The sequence below is a fragment of the Lipophrys pholis genome, assembly GCF_963383615.2.
Source record: "Lipophrys pholis genome assembly, chromosome: 12".
In the NCBI taxonomy this organism is placed as follows: Eukaryota; Metazoa; Chordata; class Actinopteri; order Blenniiformes; family Blenniidae; genus Lipophrys; species Lipophrys pholis.
This window is the reverse complement of record NC_137641.1, coordinates 3,608,410-3,628,493: the sequence shown is the minus strand read 5'-3', so window position 1 is coordinate 3,628,493 and position 20,084 is coordinate 3,608,410. Positions and strand designations below refer to the sequence as shown.

The window sequence follows — 20,084 nt, the reverse complement described above, 5'->3', positions numbered from 1 at the left end:
CTCGCTGAGATAATGAAGCTCAGGAGGATAGAAGAGGCTCTGACTCTCCTCTCCCCGCTTAGTGCCACTTCCAGAGTCACTGCAGGGACACAACGGAGTGCCAGAGCTCCTGCATTCCTACTGAGAGCACTCTGATTGTTCAGGCTTGAATCCCAGTGTGTTTGGTGCTTCCAGGCAGGAAAGATGCTGTGTGAGAGTAAAGGTGTGTTTACACACAACGACCATAAGTCAGGAATGTGGCGAGTCGGGAGAATTTGGTAAATACAGTGGTGGATTTTGGTATGAGCAATGTGTGCAGCCGCCCAGGGCTCAATCTGTGAAGGAGCGTGGAGAGGAAACAGATTAGAGGCAGCGCGTCTCTGAGGCTAAATGCTAGTTACTAGCCTTCAATGCTGCATCCCCGACGTCTCAGCTCGGGTCTCAGTGTCGTGTTTTATTGTGTGGCTACTCTGGAGGAGTATGAACAAAAAAAATCGATGTTTTCATGGAGGTGGTGTGTTTTTGAAAGTTTTTTTTTTTAACCTTTCTGTTTCCAGAATAAATGACACAGGGCGCATGCAGCGACCAGCAGTCAGTGAGAGCTTGGCGTCCTGTTTGTTCCATCATTGTTTTTAACTGTTTTTATATTTTCCTATGTTCTACTTGTTGGTCGAGTGACGGTATTTAAGTGCTCTATGTTCCACTGACTGAAGAGAACACCATGGATTCCTTTGATTCTGCCATGATGGGACTTTTGGCTTGTTACCTACGAGGCGAGTCGGGATGTGAGGAGCTGCTGCAGCTGAACTTTGCAAATGGGTTTGAAGACGTCACTGCACAGCTACCAGATCTGATCCGGAGAGATCTTAACAGGACGAGTGACCAGAAGAAGAGGAAACGAGGGAGAGGCGGAGGTGGAGGAGTCAAACTACACCCGAGGAGCCAGCAGCTCAGCCGGACTCCCCTGCCCTCCGTTATCCTGGGAAACGTTCCGCCCCTGAGGAAGAAGTTGGAGGAACTCCAGGGAAACGTGAGGTTCCAGACGGACTTCAGGGCTGCAGTGTAGAGGCCTTCACTGAGACGTGGCTGACAGAGCAGGACCTGGACGCCTACCTGGCAGGCCACGGACTTGGAGCTCCACTTGGTTTGGGCCGGGACTCGGAGGTGACGGGGAAACACAAGGAGGTGCAGCGCACTGCAGCGCTGTGACTTTCAGAGTCAATCTGCACCCCCAGATGTTGAACTTTTATCAGTGTCACTGCGCCCGTTTTACCTTCCCACAGTCTACATCCACCCACGGTCTCCGGATGCCTCCGCCTGCAGCACCATCACAGAGGCTGCAGTCGCTCCCCCGATGCCCCAAACTTTATTATGGGTGATTTTAACCACGTTTGCCTCAAATCAACCCTGAAAAACTTTGATCAAAATGTGTCCTGTCCTCCCAGACGGGACATAATGCTAGATCTGTGTTATGGATCAGTGAAAAACGCCTACAAATCCCTCCCTCTTCCTCCTTTAGGATCCACTGACCATAACTGAACACCTCCAGCCATCTACAAGACTCTTCTAAAGAGGGAGAAGACAAGGACCAGGGACTTTGAAATGTGGTCAGAGGACTGTGCTCTCCCTGCAGGAGTGTTTCTACTGTCCAGACTGGGACGTTTTCACCCAGTCCTGTGGAGACCATCTGGACGCTCTGCTGGATGTCACAAGCTCTATATGACCATCAGTAAGGACATGATCACACCATGGAAGTGTGTTCAGGTGGACCCTAATAACTAACCACGGGTCACAAAAAGTGTCAAATCGTGTCTAAATCAAAAGGAAACAGGCTTTAAAAGAAGGGGCTGTCCCTCACCTTCAGTCTCCCACAAAAGACCTCAAAATTGATGTTCTGAAGGCAAAACAGACACAAAAACCTCCAGCAAAGTAAAATGGCCACAAACAATCTTGGTTCTGCCTGGACATGCATGAAACCCATGGCAGGCTTTCATAATCCCCAGAGCAGCAGCCAGACCTTCTTAAATGATTTTAATTCAGGAAAAGATTTTGCGAATGCTCCTAATGGTTTTTATAGCTGTTTTAATTCCTCTGATTTTAGTGGGGACATTTTGAACTTGAAAAAGTGACTGAAGGACACTGAGCTCTTTAACATTGATCTTTGCGACGTCAGAAAAGCCTTTTGCACAGCGAACATAAACAAAACCAGGGTCCTGATAATATCAGTGGCCGAGACCGCCCTCGCGCATGTGCCAATGAACTCGGTCCTGCACTTCAGGTCATTTTTAACAAGTCTTTGGAAACACAGCATGAACCTTCTCTCTGGTCCCTGTGCCTAAATCCAGCCGTCCTAGAACTGTGAATGACTTCAGGCCTGTTGCCTCTCCTCAGTAGTGTTGGGCTGAAGATTCATTGAACTCCTCCAGCAGTTTCTCTGACAGAGGAGAAACACCAGAAACAATGAACAGGCCTTAAAACAGCAGGGAGCAAGGCAAAGACCCCAGGAAGTCTCCAAACCCCAGGTTGGTCCAAAAGTCAACTTGGTGAAACTTCTTTCCAACCAACTGTCCCTGCTTCTCATCCCAGCCACCGAGAGGGACACACGTCTCTGCTGCTTTGGGACGGTAAAGAGAGCACCAAGTAGGTCCAAGGGACAGAACCAACTGCTATCTGGTGCTGCAAGACCACATACGCCTCGATCACCAGAGTTCTAACTGCCTGTCCCGACATCCACCTAGCCCCAGAAGGAGCGACTCAAACGCCCCTAGTGGTCGCGTGGGTCATCGCAATCCCTCTTGACGCATCAAGTCATTGCGCTCCCCCTCTGCGCACCGCCGCACACCCCTAGCGGTTGTCATGGTCACCACACTGACCTGCCAATGTCTGCCTCCACCTGGTGAACATTCGGGGTCATTACACCCATCACCCTCATCACTCCAGACCATACACACACACACACACACACACACACACACACACACACACACACACACACACACACACACACACACACACACACACACACACACACACACACTCACACACACACACACTCTTTGTACATAGTGTTGCTGTTTAATAGATTAGATCTCCGTGTTAGATGTCGTTTGCTACTTGAATGTGTTGATTGATGAGATGATTTCTGAATTATTTATGAATTAATACATTGTATTAATAAACGCCTGTTAGCTGAATTGAATGATTCTTGGTGATTATTGTGTATTTATTGTTGACAATTGTAACAGTCTGTGCTCGGATCTCACACCTTCCCTTTTACTTAAGATTGTTATATTTTTATGCAAAAATATTAACTAACTTAAATAAACCTTTTATAAACGAGACTGATATTTTGGTATTAGCTATTTCCAGTTTATCTGGTGGTGCCCCAATTTATTATTAATAGATAAAAACAAATTTATTAAAATTAAAAAATTTTCATAAATACTTTTTGATACTTTATTAACTTTTAAGTAATTACTCAATTACTTTAGGAGTTGTTAATGAGTAAATGACCGTTTACTTCCATTAATAATTAAAAATTTTCATAAATTACTTCCAGTGATTTATTACTTTCAGTAATCTATTACTTACAGTAATTGAATGCTAAAAACCAACCATAAATCCCAACAGTAGTAATGAAGGTCTTTAAATGACTTCAGGCGTGTTGCCTCACCTCAGTAGTAATGAAGGTCTTTAAATGACTTGTGAGGAATGTGATACTGAGGGAAACTGAACACCAGCTGGATCAATGCAGTTTGTATTCAGGCCAAACAGAGGAGTGGAGGACGCTACTCTAACGCTACTAAACATGATTTTTAAAGACGTAGAGAATAAAGGGACGTCTGCTAGACTTTGAATTATTGATTTCTTCTTGAGTTTGAATCTACAATAACTTGGTGGGCTGGATGTCAGACTTTGTAACTGAAAGATCACAAAGAGTGAGAATAAATGGGTTCTGTCTGACCCAGAGTTCTCCTCCTAGGGTTCTCCACAAGGGTGTGTGTTGTCGCCCCTTTTATTTATCCTTTACACAAAAGTGTCAGAGCAGACATGACAACAGAACTATCATCAAGTATGCAGATGACGGTGTTATTGTCAGCCTCCTCAGAGGGTGAACCAGTCATGAATGAGTTTGTACAGTGCTGTGAAGAGTCTCACCTTCAACTGAACATATCAAAAACAAAAGATATGGTCATTGACTTTAGAAAGCAACAAGACAGGCACAGAGTCACTTTAATTAAAGGTCAGAAAATAGAGCAGGTGTATTCATATACATTAGCGATGTCCGATATTGGTGATTTGTGACTGATCGGGAATCGGCAAATCCAGCCGATCACCCCGCCGATCTAAAAAAACAAAACAAAACAAAAACACGGTCCGCAACGTCCCCTAATAACCACAACAATCAGGGACTAGAAGCTCCGGTCGAGCTGCAGAAGCTAGAATCAGGCGGAGCGGGGCCATAGACCTATAAAACTAGAGTGATATAGAGTAGTTTATGTGTTTATGTGCAGAAGTTTACTTCTAAATTTCTATGTGGTCTTTCTTCTTCTGAGTTTTTATTGTGTTTGGTGAGTCACAGCGCCCCTAAAGGCCTGGCATGTGTACTACATGCCCAGAAGCCTCGTGTTTAGCCGTGTTCATAGTGAGGTGTGGACGGAAGGTTTTTTGGGCGAAGGCCAGGGAGGAAAAAGATCGTTTTTTTGCATTGTGTGGATGTACCCCCAGTTTACGACAACTAAAGAAAAAGCCGCACCAAAGCAGCAAACTTGGTGCGGCTTTAAAATAAAGGATTTTAAAATAAAGGATAAGTCCCCACAGGGGAGCGATATGGTGAAACAATAACCCAGAAGGTTCCTCTAGTTTGAAGGGAGACTGGGATATTCTGATTAAGTTTTTGAGAGAACTATGTTCAGAATACTTTTGTCAAACAGGTTTACCACTTTGATGTGGAATTAAGTGTTTATAATTCACATTGAAATGTAAATGTTTTGTGACAATTCAGGTCAAACCTCTCATACTGCTTTAAGGTAAACTGAAATTTAATTCACAAAAAAGTCACATTGCCTAAGAGCTTTTATGTTTAAGTCATTCTGAGAAGAATTCTGATTCAATAAGTGAGTTTTACAATAATTTCTAGCTAAACAAAGCTTCTGCTAATAGTGCTTCTTGCTTCAGACATCTTAGTTGCTCCAAAAATAGACTGTTGAGTATATTTGCAATAGCAATGTAAGTATCGGATCGGGAAAGTATCGGTATCGGCCGATACTCAATTTCGAAAAATCAGCTCAGTATCGGGGGCAAAAAAGTGTGATCGGGACGTCCTTAATATACATACCTGAGGACCATTATTGATGAGAAACTCAACTTTGAGGAGAATTGCTCGTCGGTGTGTAAAAAGGGCCGGCAGCGCCTCCACTGCCTCAGGAAACTTCTCTTTTTCCACATTGACAGAACAATCCTTCATTGACTCTGTTTTATCTTTTTGCTTGGTGGCCTGATTCGGTCAGAACTCTTCAAAAGAGAGAAACTCACTGAACCAAATAGTAAAATGGTCCAGTCGTCTCAATAGTGAGTCTCAGTCTTTTCCAGCCTCCCTGTTCACTAAACAGGTACAGAGGAGCTCCATCAATCATTAACAGTGACTTCCATCCCCTACCAGGCCGATTCCAGCTCCTCCCCTCTGGACGGAGGTTCCTGGTTCCACGGTGCAGAACGAACCGCTTTAAGAACAGCTTTGTTCCTGTCGCCATCACTGAACTGAATAAGACCCAGTGAATTTACACTTTATTGTTTTTATTCCATTTATCCATTTTTAGCGCTATTTATTATCGTGGCTCTTCATTGGATGTCCTTATTCTGGTTTATATTAGTGACTGCTTTTTACCTCTGTAAGGTTTTATTGTGGTTTTTCTATTTTTGATCTTATCTTAATTATCTATGGGAACATTGAGCTCTTGTCTTGTCTGTCTCCCCTCACTCGACCAATTCTTCTTCTTATTATTATTATTATTATTATATTATTTGTATTATTATTACTATTGTTATTAGTAGTAGTAGTAGTATTTGTATTATTATTATTATTGTTATTGTTATTGTTATTGTTATTTGTATTAATAATATTATTTGTATTATTGTTATTAGTAGTATTTATTATTATTATTATTATTGTTATTGTTATTATTATTATTATTACCTGCTTGTTTGGTTTATTGTGTGTCTTTATTTGTTATGATGTACCAAGCAATCACAAAACCTGTAAAACAAGTTTACCCACAGGTACTAATAAAGTAACCTTGACCTTAACCCTAACCATGGAGACAGATTCAGAGCATTTTTGAAAAGTTGTAATTTTCCCACGTTTCCATGGAGTGCGAGATGGAGGTTGTTTTTTTTGTTTTTTTTCAAAAAGTTGTGGGATATTTTTTGTGTTTCCAAAGAGACGGAGTAGTAGTGCTTTTGAAAAGTTGCGTTTTCCCCATGTCTGTATGGTGATGGTGGTTTTTTTTCCAAAAACTTGCATTTCACCTTCGCTGCCATGGAGATGGAGCGTTTTCAAAAAGTGAATTTTTTTTCCTGAGTTTTTCTCCTCCTTTCCACAGAGATGGAGCGTTTTCCCCCTTTCCAAGGAGACAGTGGGATTGGTGCATTTGCAGTTGCATTTTGCGTTTCCAGTGTCTCTGAGCACCGTCGTGCTTCAGCAGACTGGACCCGTCTGTTTTACTTTCCTATGTCGTATCTCATGTGTGAACATGAACAATCCCCCGGTGTTTTTTCTCTAAAGAGGCATTGTCACATTTAACAGCCCGGGTCAAAATAAAAGCTGCTCCCTCACCTGCCACGTCGCTGGTCTTCACCTGGAGGATGTAGGTGGTGAGCTCCACCATCACCTGGTCGTCCACCTCCGCCGCCATCTCGCAGACCAGGGTCCTCCTGGGCCCCCGGGTCCTGGACAGCCAGTCCTCGTAGGAGAACACCCAGTCCTGGTCCTCGCCCAGCTGACGCATGAGCACCTGCCCCGGAGCAGAGCAGAGCAGAGCCACGCACTGGGAGGGAATCTCACTTCTACTTTCCTTCACATTAATAATCGCCTCATGCCTTGAAGACGTCCTATCTCAGATGAAACAACACATTTCCTGGACCGGCGGGGAAACAGAAGATTGGACATTTGTTTCTGTAGCTGCTTCAAAGCCACGTTTACACAACAACGGTTTTAAAACCGTCGCTGTGTTTCGGGTTTACACGACACGATAGCCACGTTGTTTACAGCGTTTCTGCTGTTTCCGTGGAAACGGGCATGGTTTTCAGAACACTGCTGAAATGAGACGGTAAAAATGATGTGCTTTCATCTGAGGAGTTGTCATGGAAACACAACCTAAAACAATGTCGATTATGTTTACTACTTTTGTTTTTTTTCTCCAGAAAATGTGTATTTGGTGTTAAGTAGAAAAATCTTTTAGTCATAAGTTCTCCTATTTAGGTACTGACATAAAATGGAGTTTTCTTAACAGAAAGAAAAGCATGAATTCTTTAGTTTGGTCATTTCATTGCCTGTGTCTGGTGTGTGAGTGAAACATCAGGTGAAACATCAGGCTGGAGCCCCCCGGGGCTATAGAACGACTTGCCCCTGTCCCTCCGCACGCTCGATTCCTAAAGTTCCTTTAAAATGCACTTGAAGACGTTTTTATATAAGAAAGCTTTTAACTAAATACTTCTCTCACTTTTACTGTATTTTATGAAATTTGTATGTTCTGTTTAATTGCACTGCACTTTATAAATATACTTTACTTAGTTACTTACACCAACTTTCATCATGATATTAATTCTCCTCGTTGGTGATAAACTATAATAAAAAGTCTTGACTGATGGACATGTTGTTGTTACACTGTGCAGGTTTCAGGTCCTTTTCTCTGGGAAGCGTTCAGTCCGACACTCTATTCGCTCTTCGTCATATTTATTCGGTGGGATTTCAACACAGCGAGCAAACGATCCAGAACACGAGGCTCTAGATCCATCAAACTGCTGATGTTTCCTGGCTGACGCCATTTTAGGACACTTGCCGCAAGGGATTCTGTCAAAGATGGTGAGGCGGCAGCTCCAGCCAGAATATCAACATTTGACCGATTCAGAGTGAAAAAAAGAAATTATTACAAGTTCTTCTGAGTGTGACGAGGAGTTTCCTTCAGAAAGGTTTTGTAGTCGAGATGAACATCAACAGCTACAACTGGATCCTAAAACTTTTAACTTTTCCTGTGTGGAATCTGGTGGAGAACTTTAACAGACCCCAAACAGACGCTTGCAGGTTCGATTCCCGATCTGTCCACTTGTCCTTGAATAAGACACTGAACCACAAACTGCTGCCACTGGTGGATTGAGTAACCTTTGAGCTGACCTTATCGAGGAACCAGTCGGGTCGACTCCCGGAGCCGTCCACTCTCAGCCTCATCTTCCTCAGCGGGGCCACGTCATCGATCTCCATGTTGAAAGTGTCTTCCTGCCCGCGCTCGAACCTGAGACATTTTCGCCGCAGCGTCACACATCACCTTTTCCCTCGCCACCCTTCCCCCCCGTCACCCTTCACATCCGCCACACTTCCCCCCGCCACCCTTCCCCCGCGCCACACCTCCCGGTGCTTTCTTCGGCGCATTGGCCCACCTGTCTTCGTTCTTGGGAAGCAGCATCTCCTCCGTGCTGCCATTGACTCCGAACACCGACATGAAGATCTGAGTGTCGGTTCCTGCGTCCTGCATGTCCCCCGTCACCACCGTCACCTCGTAGATGACCTGACATCCAAACACAACGACGTCCTGAACCTTCTGCTTCTCTTTAATTCATCCTGAAGCCGTCAAACGATGAAACATGGAGCCATTCAGCAGATCCGTACCTTCTGAGAGATGGAAATGTTCTCTGCGTCCAGCACGTTGAACACCCTGGCCGTCAGTCCGTCTCCTCGGTCTTTGGCCAGCCAGCACTTGCAAGCAAAGATGTATTTGACTCCTTTGGTTGGCACGGCAACGGCCAGCTCATCGACCAACCAGCAGCTCTCTGGTGTGGCGCCGTCATGGCCGAGCTGCAGGTGGCGGGCAGAACCATCACTTAAACATAAACAGCAACACTATGTACAAAGAGTGTGTGTGTGTGTGTGTGTGTGTGTGTGTGTGTGTGTGTGTGTGTGTGTGTGTGTGTGTGTGTGTGTGTGTGTGTGTGTGTGTGTGTGTGTGTGTGTGTGTGTGTGTGTGTGTGTGTGTGTGTGTGTGTGTGCTACACGCTCCCTCACCTCCACCTTCTTGATCTCGCCCATGTCGGCGCCGTGACACTGGAAGCTCTCCAGCGATCCGGCCTGGAAGCCCCGGCGGCCGTCCGGCAGGTCGAGCCACAACCGCTCCGTCTGGCTGTGGTTGGTGCCGATGATGATGACGTACGCCCTGCTGGCGGTGCCGGCGTCTCGCTCCAGCCCGGTGCTGATGGTCATGTGATACGGGATACCTGCTCAGGAAGGACACGCCGTTCATTAGGTCATCAACTAGAGCTACACTCGGTAGAGCGCAGACCTTCACCAACACCACATTTGTTTGAGGAACCGAGTTAGCATCACCAGCATGATAGCCGTTAGCTCATATTGATGCTAACTAGCCTGTCAGGTAGCTACATCACTGTGAAACACTGAGCAGGGAGCGTCTCCATAGCAACAGACGTTGATCTCCTTTGATCTCCTCCATGAGGTGCCTCTCTCATCCTCTTTATGTGGGACAGTTTTTCACAGTTTTTGGGGATTTATTCAGAAACTGTTTGACCAGAGGTCTCAAACTCAGATCCTGGAGGACCGCAGCCCTGCATGTTTTCCACGTCTCCCTCCCCTGAATGTCCTGATGGTTCATCGCCACGTTCAGCACAAAGCCAGGCAACGAGCCACTCATTGCAATCAGCCTGTTGAAGCAGGGAGACATGGAGAACATGCAGGGCTGTGGTACTCCAGGATTTGAGTTTGACACCCCTGGGTTAGTCGTTAACGTCCCAAAATCTAATAGATTGCTCCTTGGATGATGACAACTCATCCCTGAAGGTTTCATGTAATTCTGCTCTGTAGTCTTGTGAAAAGTTGGTAAAATACATAGATATATACCAATAAATACACGCAGGTGGAAACATAACCTTCTCGCCCAACTTTTTGTTGTCGAAGGTAATAAGTAGGGACGAGTACAAGTACTAACCTGTGGCTACTTGTCAATACCAAGTACTGATACAACTACTTACACTGGTTGTCGTGTGAACAGGACCTAAGTTGCTGGTGTAACTTGGTATCGGACCCAATATGGGACCCGATACTGACACTGGTATCGGTATTTGTGTTGGTTCTGAGTCGTGCACGTTAGAAACGGATGTCTTTCTCACTCGGGAGCTGCACTTCCTCTTCCTTTTCCTTCTTCTTGCTCTTTTTGTTCATGTTGCTGTCGACGCTCTTCAGAGTCGGAGCCGACGACTTTTTACTGCTCAGGCCTTCGCGCACGCCATCGTAACCCTAGAGCGCCACGACAACACAGAGGAGCGACCACGACCAATTAGAAATCGAGGAAATAAACTCAATAAATAAGAAACTTCACTACAAAATCAATGGACTGTCCTTTGAACCACATCGTGCTGATCATTTTTCCTCATGTTCTAACACCTCCTGGTCTCCCATCTTGAATTTTCTTCATACATAAAGACTTGCTGGGTGTTTGCTGGTACCTTGACGTAGAAGATCCTCTGGATGCGCCGGTCCTCCCTCTTCCTGGAGAGCCAGCGCTCACACAGGAAGAGGAAGACCTCCTCTGTGTCCTGGTCCACCACCTCCACCTGGTCCAGGTACCAGTCCGGACTCACCAGGCTGTTATCATGGCGGATTTTGATCCTGAAGACCTGGCCCAGGTCTACTGCCTCTATGGTGAACTTGTCCACCTGGAGGAGGAAGCAACTCTCACATGAAGGTGAACTGACGAACGGCTTTTCTGTCAACATGCAACAATTAACCCTTGATGGTTGGAACACAAACATAAATATCTTCTGTTTTTGTGAGATAGACGCCTTTTGAGTGTTTAAAAAAAAAGACTTATTTTTGGTGTTTTCCCCCGTTTCCATGGAGACGGAGTCTAAGTGTTTATAAAGCCAGTTTTCCGCCAGTCTTCACCGAGACCAAGTCGGAATGTTTTCAAAAGGTTCCACCTTCGGAGACATTTTCCTGAGAAACACTAAACTTTCTACCTTTCAGGGGCTTTCTGTCTTTCTTTACAGCGAGATAATCTAAATAAGTCAATCTAGCAGGACTTTAAAGGGATTAACTGCAACTTTTAAAAAAATTCTATATAAAGGCTATTTACGCTATTTGTCCACTAGGAGTCGCACTTTTTCAATGAGAGAAGCAGAGTGAAAGCATGAACTTCAAAACCATAAGGGGGGGAAAAGAAAAGTGAGAAAAATAGATAAAAGAAATAAAAAAGGAAAAAGAGAGGGGAAGAAGAAAATTAGAAAAAGAATGAAAAGGAAAAAAGAAAGCGAAAAAAGTGTAAAAAAGAGTCAGAGAAAAAGAAGGAAAACCAAAAAAGAGACAAGAAAGAAAAGAGGGAAAAAGAGTGAGTTAAAGAAAACACGCCTGCTTTAGTTTAAGGAGAAATAACTTAACGACATTACATGTTGATGATTTAGTTTTTTTAAGTGATTTAACCGGTTCGGCCAAACGGAGAAGAGGTTTGGGTTCTTGTGGACGAAGCAGAGCGAGCAGCAGGGCGAGCAGCAGGGCGAGCAGCAGGGCGAGCAGCAGGGCGAGCAGCAGGGCGAGCAGCAGGGCGAGCAGCAGGGCGAGCAGCAGGGCGACAAGCAGAGCGACAAGCAGGGCGAGAAGCAGGGCGAGCAGCAGGGCGACAAGCAGGGCGACAAGCAGGGCGACAAGCAGGGCGACAAGCAGGGCGAGAAGCAGGGCGAGATGCAAGGCGACAAGCAGGGCGACAAGCAGGGCGACAAGCAGGGCGACAAGCAGGGCGACAAGCAGAGCGACAAGCAGAGCGACAAGCAGAGCAAGCAGGGCGACAAGCAGGGCGACAAGCAGGGCGAGAAGCAGGGCGACAAGCAGGGCGAGAAGCAGGGCGACAAGCAGGGCGACAAGCAGAGCGACAAGCAGGGCGACAAGCAGGGCGACAAGCAGGGCGACAAGCAGGGCGACAAGCAGGGCGACAAGCAGAGCGAGCAGCAGAGCGAGTCCTTCTCAGAAGGACAGATTGTGGATGAATGAAGTGTGACACAGAGTGAAAGCTTTTCTCACGGATCCTCGCTCAAACTTGTTGTTGTTGGTCTCCGACTTGCTCAGCTTCCTCTCGCCGGTGTCCCCCAAGTCGCCGTAGATGGTCAGGAAGACGTTGGCGTCGGTGCCGGCGCCGTTCATGTCGCCGGTCGTCACCGTCACGCTGTAGGTGTGAGCTGCAAGGCCAACACATGAGGGGGTTTACAGCCTCAGGACCTTCACCAGCGTCTGAGCCCAAGCTCCGGACAGATGCTGCAGGTGCTTTTATGACGTACTCTCCAGGGCGTCCTCCACCTCCACCTCCGTCACCTTCAGGCTGCCGTCTCGGGACAGTTTCTCAGTGATGATGTCAGAGGGAACCAGCTCCCTCACCGTCTCGCCATCGTCCTCAGACTTGGCCAGCCAGCGCTCGCAGGGGAAGATGATGGTCTCTGAGCCCTGCCGACATTCAACCTTCTTTCAGATGAGAGCAGCAAACATCAACCCTCGCACTCAGCAGGACGTTTACTGAGGAGAACGACTCCCCCTACTGGCCAAACATCAACCCTCGCGCTCAGCAGGGTGTTTAATCAGGAGAACGACTCCCCCTACTGGCCAAACATCAACCCTCGCGCTCAGCAGGGTGTTTAATCAGGAGAACGACTCCCCCTACTGGCCAAACATCAACCCTCGTGCTCAGCAGTACATTTAATGAGGAGAACGACTCCCCCTACTGGCCAAACAACAACCCTCGCGCTCAGCAGGACATTTAATGAGGAGAACGACTCCCCCTACTGGCCAAACAGTCACTTTGTTTATTGAGCCTTTCAGCTGCAGGAAGATGGAAAACCAGGATGACTGTGGAGGTGAAGACATACGAAGGTCTGATGGGTTCATTCAGCTGCTGTTCTTTAATGCAACAATCACATTTTTGTATTTATTTGTATAAGAAATCATTATAGTTCCAGAGGATTGAGTGGCTTTCAAAGAGCTTGATGAGAACTAATGTTGAATACAGATGTTTCTGTTTTGGGAGTTATATTATGGGATGGAATCAGCAACGATTGGAAATTGTGTAAATGTTGTCTTTCAAAATAACATTGAAAGGTAAAAATAATTAACGGTTACAAAGCAAAATGACTGAAATCGAAATGTTTAAGAAGAATAAATTACAGTAAGTTTTTGTTGTGTTTTGTAAGTTTTCCTGTTTTTCGCTTTAATGTTATTGGCGTTAAGAGTGACATCATAGATTTTTAAGGGATTGTCAAACATAAGCTTTAGCTTGAGCCGAGGCCCTGTTGAGCTGCAGCGATTTAAAAAAATCAAAAATCTGTGTGAAAATGTTCCAGTATTATAAATGAATGCCCAAAATGGGAAAAACAGAAAAAAGGAGAAAGGGAAAAAAGGAGGGGAAAAAGAAAACTGAAAAGAAAAAAGAACAGGACGAAAAGAATAAAGGGAGTGAAAAGGTTTAGTGACTTTAGAGTGATGCATTGTGGGAGTTGGAGTTCTCCACTGCTTCCAGCACCTTGCCCTTCCTGAGCAGACGGCGGATCTCCACCCGGTCCAGATGCCAGCCCGGGTTCACGCCGCCGTTGTCGTGGCCGATTCGAATCTTCTCGATGACGTCGCCCACGTCTTCCAGCTGCAGGGAGATGCAAACCGCTGAGTCAGCGATGTGTCGGGCGTTGCTGCTGTGAAGGAGGAAGGACCTGGGTAACGCCTCCGTACCTCCACGATGAACATGTCCTCCGCCCCGCGCTCGAAGTACATCCTGCGCTCCCTTTTGTTGACGCACAGCGACTTCTGCTGGCTGCAGGCGGCATCGCGGCCGTACAAGACGATGGACACGTCTGCGTCCGTTCCCGCGCCGAACACGTCGCTCGTGAAGGTTTTAATCTCGTAAGGAACGACTGCGAGAGAAAACCTCCGTCATTCACCACCATCATCATCATCATGTCTTCATGTGGCAGTGATGAAGAGGAAGTGGGACGTACACGGAGTATAGAACTCCGTCTGGAGCAGGTTTGGGAAAAGATCTCTGACGATGGCGCCGTCGTCCTCGCCGCGGTCCAGCCAGCGGCCGCACGGGAAGCGCAGCTTCTGCCCCAGAGACTTGGCATCGATCTCCACCCAGTCCAGGAACCAGCCGGCCGAGCCTCCACCTGAAACACAGAGCAACATCTGGAGCTCCAATAACATCTGGAGCTGTACTAACATCTGGAGATTCCCCAATATCTGGGGCTTCACAAACATCTGGAGCTTCACTAACATCTGGAGCTCCAGTACCAGCTGGAGCTTCACCAACATCTGCAAGCTTCACCAACAGCTGGAGCTCCAATAACATCTGGAGCTTCACCAACATCTGCAAGCTTCACCAACAGCTGGAGCTCCAATAACATCTGGAGCTTCACCAACAGCTGGAGCTCCAGTAACATCCGGAGCTTCACCAACATCTGCAAGCTTCACAAACATCTGGAGCTTCACCAACATCTGGAGCTTTACTAACATCTGGAGATTCCCCAACTTCTGGGGCTTCACAAACATCTGGAGCTTCACTAACATCTGGAGCTCCAGTACCAGCTGGAGCTTCACCAACAGCTGGAGCTCCAGTAACATCTGGAGCTTCACCAACATCTGCAAGCTTCACCAACAGCTGGAGCTCCAGTAACATCCGGAGCTTCACCAACATCTGCAAGCTTCACAAACATCTGGAGCTTCACCAACAGCTGGAGCTCCAGTAACATCTGGAGCTTCACCAACATCTGGGGCTTCACTAACATCTGGAGCTCCAGTACCAGCTGGAGCTTCACCAAAATCTGGAGCTTCACCAACATGTGGCACTAAAGCAACATCTGGAGCTCCAGTAACATCTGGAGATTCAACAACATCTGGAAGCTTCACCAACATCTGGAGCTCCAATAACTTCTGGAACTCTGCCAACATCTGGAGCTTCACTAACATCTGGAACTTAACTAACATCTGGAGACTCACCAACATCTGGAGCTCCAATAACATCTGGAGATTCACCGACATCTGGAGCTATACCAACATCTGGAGCTTCACTAACATCTGGAGCTTAACCAACATCTGGAGCTTCACCAATAGTTGGAGCTTCACCAACATCTGGAGTTAAAGCAACATATGGAGCTCCGGTAACATCTGGAGATTCACCAACACCTGGAGCTTCACCAACACCTGGAGCTTCACTAACATCTGGACTTTCACCAACATCTGGAGCTCCAATAACATCTGAAGATTCACCAACATCTGGAGCTTCACTAACATCTGGAACTCCGCCAACATCTGGAGCTTCACTAACATCTGGAACTTAACTAACATCTGGAGACTCACCAACATCACAAGCTCCAATAACATCTGGAGATTCACCAACACCTGGAGCTTCACTAACATCTGGACTTTCACCAACATCTGGAGCTCCAATAACATCTGAAGATTCACCAACATCTGGAGCTTCACTAACATCTGGAACTTAACTAACATCTGGAGACTCACCAACATCACAAGCTCCAATAACATCTGGAGCTTCACTAACATATGGAACTTCACTAACATCGGAGCTTCACTAACATCTGGAGCTTTAGCAACATCTGGAGCTTCACTAACATCTGGAGCTTTAGCAACATCTGGAGCTATACCAACATCTGGAGCTTCACTAACATCGGAGCTTCACTAACATCTGGAGATTCACCGACATCTGGAGCTATACCAACATCTGGAGCTTCACTAACATCGGAGCTTCACTAACATCGGAGCTTCACTAACATCTGGAGATTCACCGACATCTGGAGCTATACCAACATCTGGAGCTACACTAACATCTCGAACCTCACCAACATCTGGAGCTTCACTAACATCTAGAGCTTCAACATCTGGAGCTTCACCAACATCTGGAGCTTTAGCAACATCTGTCAGTCCAGGCTCAGCAGTGCGTCGTCACCTACCACAGTTGTTGTGTGCGATGCGCAGCTTCCTCAGAGGGCCGATGTCGACGGCCTCCACCGTGAACTCGTCTATCAAACCTCGTTCAAACTTGTTTCTGTGAGTCTTTGAAGCCTTCAGGTTGATCAAACCTGCAGTGATGAGAAGGAAACTCTTGTTGTAACTGAACTACAGACGTAGTTCGACTCACCATCGCCTACTTCAGTTACATCCGTCACTTAAAAAACTGCTATGAAATTATTATCAGTACTGTTGTTCTTATTGTTGATGCTTTTAGCGTTGTCGTTTGTATTGTTTTTATCATTTCGTTATAGTGATGAGGATGATGTTTTTTCTGTTGTTATATTATTAATATAAATATTCTCTATTATTATTGTTATCATTATGATGATTCTGATTATTGCTGTTCATCATTAATACTATTGTTTTTATTATTGGCGCTATTATGATTCTGATTGTTATTGTTGTATTTGTTGACAAAAACACAGCGATTCTACATTTCACATATTTCATATTTACATTTTCATTCAGATTGTATTTATTTTCTGTTATTTCGTTTTGTATTGAGAATCACAGCAACACTGTAAAGAACTTCGCGGTGGGATTGATATAAAGTATTTCTATTCTAAATACGTCATTTTTGCCACTGAGATCAGCACCAAACCTCGTTCTCGAACAATTGAAATAGTTGAGCAATACTAGTATTTGTACTCAGATTAATCAATGAATATTAATTTGACATTTCTTTGAACTACTATTTAAATTCAAACGGGCAGTAAAAGGGTTTGAATCCTGGTTGTTATTAAGCACCTGATCATTTTGGTAAGAAGTAAAGTATCAAAGGATTTAACCTAAATAAGGCAGAACAATGAATGATAGTTTCTACTCTTTCTGGAGCAGCGTTCTGGAGGCAGACTTGATGTATTGATCGATTGGAAGAAGGTGAAATTGAACCGTCAACCTGTGTCGTCTTTGGCGCCGTACAGGATCATGAAGACGTCGGCGTCCGTCCCGGCGTACTTCTTGTCGCCCGTTTTGATGGTGACGATGTAGGTGGTGGTCATGGCTGTGACGGGAGAGGAAGCCGAGTCAGAGGAGTCAGTGAGGAGTCGGGGAGAGCCACTGACCTTTGACCTCTCACCTTTCTGCTCCAGGCCCAGCGTCGCCTCGGAGTCGTCATCGTCATCGTCGCCCTTCTTCATGAAGGCCTCGTCCACTGGAACCAGCTCGCGGGCCAACTGGCCGTCGTCCTCGTCCACAGCGAGCCAGCGCTTACATGGAAAGAAGTACCTGGATCGTCAACGTCACAATAAAATGATTAATACTATTATCCTGAAAAGACTGATAATACTAATAATACTGAAAATACTGAAAACACTAATAATACTGATAGTACTGATAATACTGAAAATACTGATAATACTGATAATACTAATACTGATAATACTGAAAATACTGAAAACACTGATAATACTGATAATACTGATAATACTGATAATACTGATAATACTAATGCTGATAATACTGAAAATTCTGATAATACTGATAATACTAATGCTGATAATACTGAAAATACTGAAAACACTGATAATACTGATAATACTGAAAATACTGAAAACACTAATAATACAGATAATACTAATGCTGATAATACTGATAATACTGAAAACACTGATAATACTGATAATACTAATGCTGATAATACTGATAATACTGATAATACTAATATTAAAGATAATACTGATAATACTAATACTGATAATACTGATAATACTGAAAATACTGATAATACTAATACTGAAAATACTAATAATACTGAAAATACTGATAATACTAATACTGATAATACTAATATTAAAGATAATGCTGAAAAATACTGATAATACTAATAATAATGCTAATAATGCTAATAATAATAATAATAATAATAATAATAATAATAATAATAATAATAATAATAGCAATATTACTGATAATAGCAATAATACTTATAGTAATGATAATACTGATAATACTGATACCCTATCATAAAACTGATAATAGTAATAATACTAATAATAATGATAATACTAATAATAGTAATGCTACTGATAATAATAACAATATTAATAATACCAAAACTAATAATAATGATAATACTGATAATAGTAATAATACTAATAATACTGATAATAGTAATAATACTTATAATACCGTGTCCTGTTTATAACCAACTGAGACCAGCAGAGAATCACCTCTATGTGCAAAAACAAACGAAATATTTTAAAATAAGAAAGCTGGTCTCCGATCCAGAACCAATACATATAAATATAGGATTGCTGTTGTTGTTTTGGTAAATGCTTATTTAGACAAAAGTGTTATGTGTGTATTTCTATGTGTATGTCGATAAGTGTCTATGTCTAGATAGGCACAAATGTACATTTATTTCATATGTATTTGTACAATATACATATCTATATATATAGATATGTATATTCATTTATTTACAAGTGGTGTGTGCGTGCGTGCGTGCGTGCGTGCGTGCGTGCGTGCGTGCGTGCGTGCGTGCGTGCGCACGTCTTATAAATGTATTTCTAGATCAATTTCTATGAGTGTGAAACATATGGAAATATTAGAAATCATATCAATACGACTATTTAACATTTTGTAGAGCAAATGACCATATTTGGTTACTTCCTGTTTTTGGCAACAATTTAATCTGATAGATGATTTGTGAGTCGTGATAAAACACAGAAACTGGAGCTCTATTCTTCTATAATCTGACAAGTGATGAGGATCATAACTTTTATGTTGAGACCGATGACTTTTGAATATTTAGGCCAAATAGTAAGTCATATTTGGATTCCTATATTTCTACTGAGTAATATTGTGATATGTATTTCATTTCATTTTATTGTACTGAATGACATTGTATTGTATTTTATTTTATTGAATTTTTTATATACTGTTATGTTTTGTTATTGTTTTCTTTTAATTCCTTTTATTCAATTTTTTTGTCTGATTTTACTGGGAAGCACTGGGAAGGATTGGTTGGTTGGTTGGTTGGTTGGTTGGTTGGTTGGTTGGTTGGTTGGTTGGTTGGTTGGTTGGTTGGTTGGCTGGTTGGTTGGTTGGCTGGCTGGCTGGCTGACTGACTGACTGACTGACTGACTGACTGACTGACTGACTGACTGACTGACTGACTGACTGACTGACTGACTGACTGACTGACTGACTGACTGACTGACTGACTGACTGACTGGTTGGTTGGTTGGTTGGTTGGTTGGTTGGTTGGTTGGTTGGTTGGTTGGTTGGTTGGTTGGTTGGTTGGTTGGTTGGTTGACTGACTGACTGACTGACTGACTGACTGACTGACTGACTGACTGACTGACTGACTGACTGATTGATTGATACATCCTTTCAGAAAGAATGATCAATTAGAGCTCGATTGTCAGTGTATTTTACACATGTGCACATGTGTGCCGTCTGGGATTAAAATGGGCTTTAAAAGGTATTTTGACATTTAAAGGATGGCTCTACTGACATGGCAGTGGAAGGACGTGGCTCTACAGCTTCATTCATTCATTCATGTGTGTCTATTCTGACTGTTTCGTGTGACTAAATGCAAGATGTTTTGTTGGACGGTAATTTTATACAAATGAGTGAAACGTATTTTATCTTCTCAGTTGGACGGACTCACGTGGCGTCGTCCCTGTTGTCCATGATCTCCACCCGGTCCAGAAACCAGCCGGCGCCGGCCTGGCTGTTGTCGTGTCGGATCCTCAGCTTCTTTAGGATCCCCAGGTCAATGGCAGCGATGCTGAAAACGTCCTCCTGAGTCGCATGCCGGCGACAGAAAGGGAGGGAAAGAAAAGAAAGAGCGGGAACGAAAAGAAAGAGCGGGAAAGAA

At 44.4% G+C, this 20,084-nt stretch overlaps 1 protein-coding gene across 1 annotated transcript in view; it reads right to left on the bottom strand.

The window, feature by feature from the left end:
- The window catches only part of loxhd1a (lipoxygenase homology PLAT domains 1a), a gene marked incomplete at its 5' end in the record, with an annotated part of 56,577 nt that overhangs the window by 8,097 nt on the left and 28,396 nt on the right, over positions 1 to 20,084 (bottom strand). Inside the window, 16 exons of the mRNA XM_080476462.1 lie at positions 6,815 to 6,992; positions 8,372 to 8,489; positions 8,635 to 8,762; positions 8,864 to 9,049; positions 9,257 to 9,465; positions 10,372 to 10,498; positions 10,708 to 10,917; positions 12,275 to 12,429; positions 12,529 to 12,691; positions 13,761 to 13,877; positions 13,964 to 14,145; positions 14,230 to 14,397; positions 16,198 to 16,326; positions 17,157 to 17,261; positions 17,337 to 17,485; positions 19,875 to 20,008. Coding sequence (XP_080332588.1) covers positions 6,815 to 6,992; positions 8,372 to 8,489; positions 8,635 to 8,762; positions 8,864 to 9,049; positions 9,257 to 9,465; positions 10,372 to 10,498; positions 10,708 to 10,917; positions 12,275 to 12,429; positions 12,529 to 12,691; positions 13,761 to 13,877; positions 13,964 to 14,145; positions 14,230 to 14,397; positions 16,198 to 16,326; positions 17,157 to 17,261; positions 17,337 to 17,485; positions 19,875 to 20,008 — 2,458 coding nt within the window. The remainder of the gene's footprint in view (positions 1 to 6,814; positions 6,993 to 8,371; positions 8,490 to 8,634; positions 8,763 to 8,863; positions 9,050 to 9,256; positions 9,466 to 10,371; positions 10,499 to 10,707; positions 10,918 to 12,274; positions 12,430 to 12,528; positions 12,692 to 13,760; positions 13,878 to 13,963; positions 14,146 to 14,229; positions 14,398 to 16,197; positions 16,327 to 17,156; positions 17,262 to 17,336; positions 17,486 to 19,874; positions 20,009 to 20,084) is intronic.